The sequence below is a fragment of the Natrix helvetica genome (assembly GCF_964273705.1).
Source record: "Natrix helvetica genome assembly, chromosome: 4".
Taxonomy (NCBI): Eukaryota; Metazoa; Chordata; class Lepidosauria; order Squamata; family Natricidae; genus Natrix; species Natrix helvetica.
The window spans coordinates 18,923,782-18,936,255 of record NC_138550.1 but is presented as its reverse complement, the minus strand read 5'-3'; the positions used below and the strand labels follow the sequence as shown (position 1 = coordinate 18,936,255).

Here is a 12,474-nt window from a genome sequence, read left to right as displayed (position 1 = left end):
GAGGGTTTGGGAGGTCTGCAGAATGCAACAACTTTTTTTTTATGTGCCTCTTCAAAATCTTGGTGCTTCTTTTACTCCGGTACGTCTTATAGTCTGAAAAATATGGTACTTTTACCTAGCAAAATCAATTTAGAAAAAAATATTTGGCAAGAAAACAGCCTGTTCTCTCTGTTTTATCCAAAAACAAACGGGGGGGGGGGGAATCTACCCCCAAATATTTAGAATTACTATTGCCAAGTGCTGACTGTACTGTACAGTACAGGTTGTACTTCAACTTACAGCAGTTCATTTAGTGACCGTTCAAATTACAACAGCACTGAAAAGAGACTTTTCACCGTTTTCCCTGTTTTGACCATTGAAGCATCCCCATGGTCATGTGATCAAAATTCAGATGCTTAGCGATTGACTTGTGTTTATGACAGTTGCAGTGACCTGAGGCCATGTGATCATCTGTTGTAACCTTGTGACAAGCAAAGTCAACGGGGAAGCCAGATTCTCTTAACAACTGTGTTACTAACATAGCAGCGGCAGGGGATTCACTTAACAACTGTGGCAAGAAAAATTGTAAAATGTGGCGACACTCACTTCATTGTCTCGCTTAGCAACAGAAATGTTGGGCTCAACTGTGGTCATGAGGACTAAGTGTATTGAGAAAACATAACCAATTGTTTTGTTGTGAGTGGATTTATTTTAAAAGAAAAAAAATGCGCCTTACGCCATTGCAAGACTTAAGTCAATCCGTTTTGCCCCTTTAAAATCCCTCCAATTCCACATATGGGCCAAAAAGATGAGCTACTTGAGGATGTGCAGGGAGCTGGGTATGTGGCAAACATCAGTGGGATGTAAGTAGCCGATTGCCCATCCATGTGTTAACTGCTTAGTAGATCAATGACTTGACTGAGTGTAGAGAGCGTCATGGCAAGGATACCTAACCCCCAATCCGTGGACCGGCACTGGGCCGCAGCATGCCAGAAATTGGGCCATGCAAACATGGGAAGCCCCAGCGATGGGGTGTAGGCAGCAGGCAAAACCATGCCCCTTCCGGTCAGCAGAAAAACGTTTCTCCGCAGAACTGGTCCCTGGTGCCCAAACAATTGGAGGCTGCTGACTTATAGCAATACTCTGTTTTTATTGCTTATTTATCCTGGCACACTGAGTGAGTTTCTCTTTGGATGAAAATGTCACAAACTGTTCTTACGAGGAAATCTGATAGCAGATGTACAATTACTGCTTTCTTTAGATAGTAGAAGGGGGGGGGGTAGCTTAGAGAAACATCCTTGATTCATATTTTGCTATTCAAGGTACTTGCAGTCTCACTGTACTTCAGGTTTTTCACCTTAGCTGCGAAATAGCTTACTGTTTTTTGCTTCCCCTGCTGCATATCCTATGCTTGTGATGGCGAACCTATGGCATGCATGCCACAGGTGGCACATGGAGCTCTCTCTGTGGGCACGCGAGCTGTCACCCAGCTCAGCTTTACCATGCATGCGCATATGCCTCCCGCCAACTAACTGATTTTTAGGTCTCTGCCGCACATGCGGGAGACACATGTACATGCACGGGGGCGGGGGGAACCACGGGCATGGCACACCCTCTCATCACATTTTTGCTTTCAGAAGGCTTCAGGGAGGCCTGCTAAGCCCAAAATGGGACATGGGGGGGCATGCGCATGCACGGGGAAAGCGGTGGGGGGGTGTCACATGCATGCACAGGGGGAGCGGGGGGGAGTCTGTGCGCTCCCACGCCTGGCTTTTGGTCCCAGGAGGCTGCTAGGCCAAAAATGGGGCACGGGGGGCATGCGCATGCGCAAGGGTCAGGGCGCATTGCATTATGGGTGTGAGCACATGCGCTGTCACGTGTATGTGCATGATTTCAGCACATGAGAAAAAGGTTAGCTATCACTCTACCATGCCAGTGATGGACTGAGTGCCTAAAGCTCACACGTGCCCGAGAATTTGTCCGAACCACCAAAATGCAATGCGTGGGCTGGCCCAGTGCATATTCCTCACCATCCCACATATGCTCATGTGGCCCCCACATGACCCCTCCCCCATGGTTGTGCAAAGCCACTTGCATGCCCCCGACCCCGCACTTGCCTTGTTCCTTGCACGCGCCTTGCTCCCCGCATGCGTGCACCCCCCCCGTACATGCCCCACTCCCATGCATGTGCCTGTGGGCCCCCCAGACATTTACCAACCCCCGCGCAGGTGCAACAGAAACCCGAAGACCAAGGTGGCATGCACGTAGGCGCGGCAGATCAGAAATGAGGTGACAGCTCGCATGCCCACAGAGAGGGCACCGTGTGCCACCTGTGGCACGCATGCCATTGGTTCGCCCTCACAGTCCTTTGCTCTTCTCCAAAACATAGGGAGCAATTGCCTTCCTCCAAGGTTTGACATTTGTGGTGAGGAAAGTATACGAGACCCCTCCCTCCCTACCACCGTATTCCATCCGTTATTCCATGCAGTTCTTGGGGAATGGGAAGGAAAATCCAGCCCTTTGCATGGCTTCACTGCCAACCCCTCTATTCAGACGGTTCTTAACTCGGCCACACAATTCTTCAAAGCTTTAACAGGCCTCTTACGTCAATGGAAAAAATATCTATGTAGGTCTCTTGCTTTGCTACTTGTTTATCTGTTATAATTAAGACATCAGCCAGTTTCTTTTAATATATCTTGTGTAGCATCTTTTTCCATACCATTCTTGAAGCCTGTTATTTTTTAATCCTTTCAGATTGGCCGCACGCTTGTCCAGTAACTTATCCCTCTGGCATAACATCTTTTAAATACAGTCTGCCTATAGAGGAAGATATTCTAAATATTAACTTTTGGGTCCATTGTTCAAAAATATCCTTTGATATGTCCAGCGTTAAAATATTTTGCTTCATTGTATATTATTAAGTGAAATTTAAGTGTTCTTCTCCTTGTAATCTTTGTTCCCTCAGCTTCCCTCCGGTGTTCAATCTTCAAAGGCTTCTCCTATCATGTTTTTTTTTTTTAAAGAATTCAAAACAAAAGAATTTTTTATGTGAAGGACTCCAAAATCCATCTGGGCCCTTAGTCCATTTCTAATCAAATTTCTAATTACTCTTTTGTTGTTCATTCAAAAAAACAAATTGTTTGAAGTCCTTAAACATGTATTTGGAACATCTTTCACTAAAGATTAAAGGAATCTTCAACAAGTTTTTCAGACTTGCCAATCCAAAGATTCTTAATAGCTGAAAAGCAATTAAAAGCAATTTCCCGAAGTGATTAGAAAATAAAGTTCAGATAGTCCTCAACTCATGACCACAGCTGAGCCCAAAATTTATGTCGCTAAGAAGGACTAGGGCAGATATGATGGCACTGTTCCAGGTCAAGCAGGGTTTGGACTAGATGACCTCCAAGGTCTTTTCCAACTCTGTTATTCTATGTTCTAAATGTTCTAAAAGTAGTTTTGCTCTATTTTATGACCTTTCTTGCTTGTTGTTAAGTGAATCACTGCAGTTGTTAAGTGAGTAACATGGTTGTTTTGTGAATTGGACTCGCCCATTGATTTTGCTTGTCAGAAGGTTGCAAAAGGTGATCCCACGACTCTGGGATTCTGCAACCGTCATAAATATGAGTCAGTTGCCAAGCGTCTGAATTTTGATCATGCAACTGTGGAGATGATGAAATGGTTGTAAGTGTAAAAAACGGTCAAAAGTCACTTTTTTCAATGTTGATGTAATTTGAAATCGTCACTAAATGAATGGTTGTAAGTCAGGGACTACCTGAGTATGAACTCTGTGTCCTTTAGAATATGCTGACCCTCCCCCCTCCCAGTTTGAGCAAAAGATGGCTATTTCCTTGTTTCTCATAGCTGCCAGAAAACGCTCTTTTGCAGTCTCCTTGTGAGGAGCAACTGTTTGGAGCACTTGTCGTTGATCTTACGTCCTCTTCTTATCTGGAGAGGAATTATGAAGAACCAGTCTTCTGGCTGACTTTTCACTGTGGTGCAAATCTTTGAATCTGCTTTTAGCAGAACCATCTTCGGGTGACAATTTCTTCCCTGGAAACTGCACCTACCTTTTAAGTTTCATAAGTTTTTTTTTAAAGAACGAGATTCATATTCTAGATAAAATCATAAGTTCAATAAAGGACCCACATGTTGAAGTCTCTGGCTGCCCTAATGATAGGCAGAAGTCCAATAGCTCTTACCTTCTTACAATAGCAACGTAGTCCTCAGAAACTTTTCATTTGTTTAATATCACTTATTCAAAAGACTGTTGCTCTGCCTGGAAAAATATCCCCCGCCCATAGAAAAAATGTGCATAGAACAATTTGGACATTGAGTAAGCTTCTTAATAGGATCATGTTGCAGCAAGGCTTAGTAAAACAAGGACTAAAAGTCTTGGCTTGAAAATAAAATAAAATAACATCCATTTGGAACCTTTCTGAAATGCAGAACTTTGGTCTAGCTCTTAAGGAGATTGATCTATTGATTTTCATGGAAAGTTAAATTAAGCCATTAATGCAAAATACAGAGAGAGATGTGGGGAGGAAATCTAAGATTCTGGACAAGATAATCATTGGCGTTAACAGAATGTGCGGTTTCTGCTGGAGTTCTTAAAATATCCAAGATCAGGTAATATGTTTGTTTTGTACAGAAATATCTATCAAATAAAATTCGTTGCTCACAATAGTTTTTACATGGATTGAATTAAAAGGTTCTTCAGTTGCTAAGTTGTGTCCGACTCTTTGCCACCCCATGGACCACAGCACCCAGGCTCCCCTCATTTATATTTGTTTACAAAACACCAAGATGCTTCCATTCGAAAGGAATAGCCCAGCGGTGTCAAACTCTGGGCTGTACCGTAGAAGCTACTTTACGGCAGTACGGTAGAAGCCATTTTAAGGCACGGCTGTATCTTAACAGAACAAACACCCCCCCCCCAAGGAATGTTAGGGATGGCTAAGACGCTGAGCTTGTCGATCAGAAAGGTCAGCAGTTTGGTGGTTCAAATCCCTAGCGCCACGTAATGGAATGAGCTCCCGTTATTTGTCCCAGCTTCTGCCAACCTAGCAGTTTGAAAGCACATTAAAAAAAGGCAAGTAGAAAAATAGGAACCATCTTTGGTGGGAAGGTAACAGCATTCCGTGCACCTTCGGCATTTAGTCATGCCAGCCACATGACCACGGAGATGTCTTCGGACAGCGCTGGCTCTTTGGCTTTGAAACAGAGATGACCACTGCCCCCTAGAGTCAGGAACGACTAGCACATATGCGCGACGGGAACCTTTACCTTTACCCCCACAATATTTGTTTCCAGAGAGTAAGTCATCTGTGTATCAAGTTTGGTTGAGATTGCTAGAAGAAGAAGAAGGAGAAAGGAGACTCCTCATAAAGACTTCAATATTGGAAATATTAATCACCCTTTTTAATTTTACCATTCAAATTCCCTCTGTTGTTATTGTCTCTGTTTTCTGTGCAGGAAGTGACGTAGTGGTTGGAGATGTCTTAGTCCTCCTTGGCGCTTCATTATATGCCATTTCGAATGTGAGTGAGGAATACATTGTGAAAAATCTGAGCAGAATGGAGTTTCTAGGAATGGTGGGCTTGTTTGGGACTGTTCTCAGCGGTCTGCAGCTGTAAGGATCTACTATTAAGTATTGTAATTGTAATTAAGAAAACCATTCACAGCACAGAATGGTTTCTCTTTTATGTATTGGTGGGTGTAATTATTAATCCCTTGTTAACATCGCAATTAACCTTTGTGGGTGTTTGAGCATCTGTAGGCTTGCAAGGGTGTAACCAGGCGAAATCTTCACATTTCTTGACTTGGGCCATCATCAAGCTTTCTTATATTTATTGCTTCTCAACTTTTTGTGTCTTTTCCTATGTGTACCTCTTACCTTCCATAGTAAACAGGACACAAGGTTACAGGGGAAGCTCTCAGATTGCACCTTAACAACTGAAGATAAATACGTTTTGATTTGCTGGCCTGATCTAATGTGCACATTTCATAGCCTGAATTCAGTATTCATCCGTTTATGAGCTGATTGTGCAGTTGGATGGATTATCAAGTCCAGGCAATGGTTATTCATGCAAATAATCGCTTTGACTTTCATAGAATTAGTCATGGAATTAAAGATTCTGTGAGGTTAACCATTAGTAAGTTCAGATCCTGACTTTCTGCAATCATTGCTACAGACTGTTTATCTTTTACACTTTCAGTAAGCTGAAATTCAACTGTTCGTCTCATTGTTTCATTTCTAGGTTTGCTTATTTACTTTAGAATTTGTAAGACATCTATATTGGTCCTTCGAATTGCAAACTCTTATTTGTAATTACATAGTTAGAATTAGAATTGAATACAATAGAGCTGGACGGGACCTTGGAGGTTTTCTAGTCCAGCCCCCTGCTCAAGCAGGAGAACCTGTACTATCTCAAACAAGTGACTGTCCAGTCTCTTCTTAAAAATCTCCAGTGATGAAGGCAAGCTGTTCCACTGATTGATTGTCTTCCCTGTTAGGAAGTTTCTCCTTAATTCCAGGTTACTTCTCTCTTTGTTTAGTTTCCAACCGTTATTTCTTGGCTTGCCCTCTGGTGCTTTGAAGAATAAGTTGACCTCCTCTTCTTTGTGGCAGCTTCTCAGATACTGAAATTCTGCTATCATGTCACCCCTAATTCTTCTTTTCTTTAGATTAGCCAGACCCAAAAACCTACAGCCGTTCTTCATATGGTTTAGTCTCCAGGCCTTTGATCATCTTAGTTGCTCTTCTCTGAACTTTTTCCAAAGTCTCAGCATCTTTTAAGTAGTACGGTGACCAAAATTAAAGTTAAAACAGAATCTCTTTGAATGATTTGAAACAGTTCTTCTCGTGTTTCTTGTCATATGGACTGACTTACTGTTTATAAAAGGATTCACATTCTCCATACTGACTTATTTGATTGTAATAACTAAACTAATAAAGCCTGAAGCTGGGAATTAGCTGCTAGCGCAGTGTTCTTCGTACCGTTTCTTAAGTAATACTTAATGTTAATAGCAAGCTGAATTTCTGGGTGTGGTTCCTTATATAACTGAAATAGTTCAAGGGAGGTCAGAGAACAAACCTGCATATTATTAGTAAGATCACACTCTTACATATCAAAGGCCATTTAGAAGAGAATGGAATATTTACCTCAGGGCTTAACTGTAGGGGTGATGACATATTATGAACTATTGTTTTCTTTGCATCTACTTGTATATTTGGACCAGTTTTATACTTTTGATATGGTCAAATGGCTAAATCAATTGTTATTCCATTCTAATCTCAATCTCTCTCTCTCTCTCTCTCTCTCTCACACACACACACACACACACACACACACACACACTTGGATTTAGAACAGATTTCTGGTAAAAAGAAGAAGTGAGAAAAAATTGTTAAAGAATAAATATACTTCTTTAGCTTCTTTATAAATGCCGATTAACTTTGAGAAAAGGATGTGGAAGGAATATTAAACAAGTAGGCTTTTAATTTCCATTTTAATCCTCTCGTCCTGTCTGTCCTGATTGAATTCTTGATTGATTTAACAAGTAAATATGTTTCAGTTAGTAAACCTCTGGTCTGTTATAATGTACTATGAATATCTGTTTTTTGATAGGCCAAATGTTGAGATATGGACTTGTGTACTTGAATGCAATAAAACCATTTTATAGATTTTTTAGTTGAGTTTTGGAAAGTTCTGAGTCCTTTTTTAAAAAACAACAACAACAACAACTCTTAACTTGTGTGTTACGGTTTTCAATCCATCAAAAACTTATTACATATTTAATATATCACCATCATCTGAATCCTACCTCCCAACACTTTGTAGCACAATGTTTTATTTTAAGAGAATTTATTTGACAAATTGGACTCCTTTCTCTAAAGGTTTATGCGGTTATAAATCTGTTCTTTAAGGAGCAAGAAAATGTGTCTCAAAGCTGTAATTCTATACACTCTGACCATTGAGATGTGGAACTAACTTTTAAGTAAAGGTTAATTTGTTATAAACTGATTTGTCTATTAATTTAATCTATTACTTGTTATTTTATTCTAGACTCTGAAAACAATAGCCTCACATTTTAATGAGCATTTCTTTCCTGTTTTTATTCTTCCTCCTCTTTTTCCCCTGCCATTTTTAGAGCTATTGTGGAACACAGAGACATAGCTAATATTCCGTGGAACTGGAAAATTGGTATGTATGAGTGTTGGAACAGGAACAAATAAACTGAATTGCTTTGCAAATCAGGCCTACTTTCATTATGTTACCTAGTGAATTAAAATAAATAACAAAGTGGGGCTAGAGAGGATTGGTTTTTGTTTTGCAATGCTATGTAGTTACCAATTTGAAAAAAAATGTGTAAAATCCAGATATTCTGCTTGCATCAAATATAAAGGATCAGTACAATTAAACTCAATCTTCCCTGCATAATAAATGCAAAATGAAGTCACTGTGTATATGTCTTCATTTTGAGGTCATCTCCATTTGCTATAGAAGTCTGTGGATACGACATTAATCGTCAATAAGTGTTTAATTTAGCAGTCTTGAATTCCCTTCTGTTGTTTGGCTACTGTTCATTGCCAGCCAGCAAGACCAGCAGTTAGGGATTGGGGATATTGTTGTCTCACCTGTTTTGGGACAATATGCACATAGATCAGGGGTGTCAAACTTGATTTGATTGAGGGCCACATCAGGATTGTTTTTGACCTCAGGGGCAGAGGTAGGTTCCTACCGGTTTGGACCAGTTCGGCCAAGTAGGTTTACATTTTTTTTTAGTACTGCACATATACGTCCCTGAGAAACCAGCAGTAGCAGCAGCCGGAACCCAACCCTGCTCAGGGGACCGAGGTGGGTGTGACCAGGATCAGCATGGCCAGCTCAACGTCATTCATGTTGGGGGCACCTTTACTGGCCTGAGCTCTTTGCCAGTGAAAACGGGCTCCTGAGCTCCGTTTTTGGCAGCGACGACCCTCTGCCAGTGGAAACGGAGCTCCGTTTTTGCTGACAATGGCACAGCGGGCCGGTCCTTCACTGTTTCCAGAGTGGCTCCACGGGCCAGATCTAAGCACCCCATGGGCCAGATCTGGCCCCTGGGCCTTGACTTTGACACTCCTGACATAGATTATGACAGTTTTACAAAAGTATTGGTGATGGGGGAGAGCAATTTCTCAGTATTGGTGTTTCACCTTGCCCCACCTTTTATCTTCTTGAGATTCAATCTCTGAGCTGACAAGTCGTTGATTTCTTCTCCAGCCCTGCTCTTCGTGGCTTTTGCCTTGTGCATGTTTGGGCTGTACAGCTTCATGCCGATTGTGATTAGAGTGACCAGTGCCACCTCCGTCAATTTGGGCATCCTGACAGCTGATCTCTACAGTCTTTTCTTTGGACTTTTCCTGTTTGGCTACAAGGTAAGTGAAACCTGGATCCCGATAACTGAGGACGTTCAAGTATGATTGGAATAAGGTTTTAAAGCATCAGCAGTTTTGCAACCCTTTAATAACTAACTGATTTATTGTAGTGTTAATGTTCGTTGATTAGAATTTCACATTTACTACAGCAGAGTTTTTTGTAGACTACGTCAGATGCACAAAGAATAAAAGAGTATCTGCAGATACCTTATTTTTGGGTGGAATAAAAGGATGTTAGCCACCTTCCCTGGTAATGCAACTCTGACTGTCAAGTGTCTGATCATGCAGCAGACAACAAATGAGGTGGGCAGTTAGTCACATTAGCTTAAATTAGGACAGCTAGTGGCTACATGGAACCTCCAGTCCCTTTTTATGGCCCCAAGAGCCCTCATAAGTCACCTCCCCAAAATTCAGTAGTAAAATATAGAAGTGTACAGCTTTGCTGGATTTATTAAGCGTCTCTTTAATATCCCAATTTTCCTCTTCTTTTTCCAATGGAAAATCGTTTCTGTTCCTTGTCTATAGCTGCTGAAATTCTTGGAATAAAAAAAGGTTCCCTATCATTTTAACTCTTGACTTGTTGACTTATTGTCATTTTGATTTTATTTTTCACTGAGTCAAAACCACAATTCCGAAACCACGCTTGCTGGGAACACATGTCCTACTCCGCTAAAAGCAAACTAAGCATTTTTGTGAATTAGTTCAAAAGTATGAACGCAAGCGGTGTTGCGTTTCTCTAAAACTTGGGATCCTGAAAGTGCCATGAATTTTGAGATCTGTGGTGCCACTGTGTTGAGAGAATAGCAATTTGGAGAAGTCAGAGCACATATTACCATGAAAAGAGGCTAGCTCTCTGTAAGCTCCCCAGAGATAATAACCCTATGGTCTGAATAAGATCTTGAAAGTTTAAGGTAAAGGTAGCATATATGTGCTAGTTGTTCCTGACTCTAGGGGGCGGTGCTGTTTCAAAGCCAAAGAGCCAGCGCTGTCCAAAGACATCTCCATGGTCATGTGGATGGCATGACTAAATGCTTAAAGCGCATGGAATGCTGTTACTTTCCCAGCAAAGGTGGTTCCTATTTTTCTACTTGCATTTTTACATGCTTTCGAACTGCTAGGTTGGCAGAAGCTGGGACAAGTAATAGGAGCTCACTCCATTACGCAGCACTAGGGATTCAAACAAACAAACAAACCATAAATGTTTACTCTGGTTTATTTGGTGAACTCTGCGGGCTTTGCAAGTCTCCAACACAGAATGTTTTAGAGTGATAAATCAGCATTATCTACTTCATTTGGATAACTGATTTGCTAAAATGTCTGTGTGGGGATGAGATTAAACTTCTTTTAAGAAGCTTAGATTTATGATTCCAAAAGGTCATTTTCCTAGCAAAACTGCTGTCTCAGATTCTTGGCCTACAGCTAATTTCAGATCCAAAAGAACAATTTCTTTTGGTTTTAAAGCTCTTTGTTCTCCATATAGACCACCTTTGTACTTGGGATTGGATTGTGTCAGTGGTGGAATTCATTTTTTTTACTACCAGTTCTGTGGGCGTGGCTTGGTGGGCATGGCAGGGGAAGGTTACTGTAAAATCCCCATTCCCTCCTGATCAGCTGGGACTCGGGAGGCAGAGAATAAATGGGGACAGGGCCAGTCAGAGGTGGTATTTACCGGTTCTCCAAACTACTCAAAATTTCCTCTACCGGTTCTCCAGAACTGGTCAGAACCTGCTGAATACCACCTCTGGATTGTGTGTATCTGACAAGAACATCTTTATACCATAACATTGACTTGCTGTGTGTTTTATAATATTGACGGTTGAATTAGGCAAGGTTAGGAAGCGGCTCACAAACAGCTTTTGTTTTCATTCATAAGGTCCATAGTTCAGTCACACCTATCTGAGCTTCAACAGAAGGATAGGAAATAAGCATACTTGGCAGTTTTGGAGAAGCAACTTTGAGTTCAGAATATTTAATACAGAGCTGGAATGATATGAAGCTACCTTCAAAAGCAAACCTTTATTGCACTAACTCTTGTTGATTAAAGATTATTGAAGCTTTTCAGCTTACTCAGAATTCTTAATAGGGTCTTTTCTCAGAAGAAGAATTATATTTAACCAACTAATTACATTTTTCTTACCACGGCAGAGCTTTCCACACCTCAGAGCAATTCATTCAAATATGCGCAGTAAAGTACGCTGGCTAAAGAGAGCAAAAAAGTGATGTGAGATTGGCTCAAGGCCTAGAATTAACTCTCCCTCTCCCATTTTCTTAATCTGTCCATCAAATAGCACAGGTCTTGAGTTAACCCAGTAATTTATGTAATTCAATGTAATTGAAAGAATTTGATTCAGTGAATCCTCTGTCGTTTCAGTAAAGCCTTTGCTGTTAAAAAGAACCCACAAAATGCTTAGCCATCTAGTATAAACCATGTTGATGTCAACTGTATCATGTTATCATATACTACATGACACAAATTGAGGGTTATTTGTATCATCATATAATTGATGCACAGGGATGCAGTGGCTCAGTGGCTAAGACGCTGAGCTTGTCAATCAGAAAGGTCGGCAATTCAGTGGTTTGAATCCCTAGTGCCGCGTAACGGATTGAGCTACCATTACTCGTCCCAGCTTCTGCAAACCTAGCAGTTCAAAAGCATGTAAAAATGCAAGTAAAATAGGAATCACCTTTGGTGGGAAGGTAACAGTGTTCCGTGCGCCTTTGGCATTTAGTCATGCCAGCCACATGACCACGGAGACGATTTTGGACAGCGCTGGCTCTTCAGCTTTGAAATGGTGATGAGCACTGCCCCCTAGAGTCGGTAACGACTAGCACATGGGGAACCTTTACCTTTACCTTATAATTGGTGCAAATGATATCATTTACATCGTTTATGCAGTGTTGTCTTAACACATGTAATATCCCTCACTCCTCTGGATGCCGATGTTTAGGCATAATTAATGTATTTATTTATTTTGTTACATTTATGTAGCGTATATTGCAGATGGTGACCCTTTGAGAATTGCATGCAATGAAATTTCACTTTAATGTATGCTGATTTAGTGTACATTCAAAGTGAC

General features: G+C 41.1%; 1 protein-coding gene across 1 annotated transcript in view; it reads left to right on the top strand.

The window, feature by feature from the left end:
- SLC35F2 (solute carrier family 35 member F2) overlaps window positions 1-12,474 on the top strand; it is a 41,449-nt gene that overhangs the window by 26,150 nt on the left and 2,825 nt on the right. The window contains exons 5-7 of the mRNA XM_081952913.1: window positions 5,452-5,608; window positions 8,131-8,183; window positions 9,243-9,397. Coding sequence (XP_081809039.1) covers window positions 5,452-5,608; window positions 8,131-8,183; window positions 9,243-9,397 — 365 coding nt within the window. The remainder of the gene's footprint in view (window positions 1-5,451; window positions 5,609-8,130; window positions 8,184-9,242; window positions 9,398-12,474) is intronic.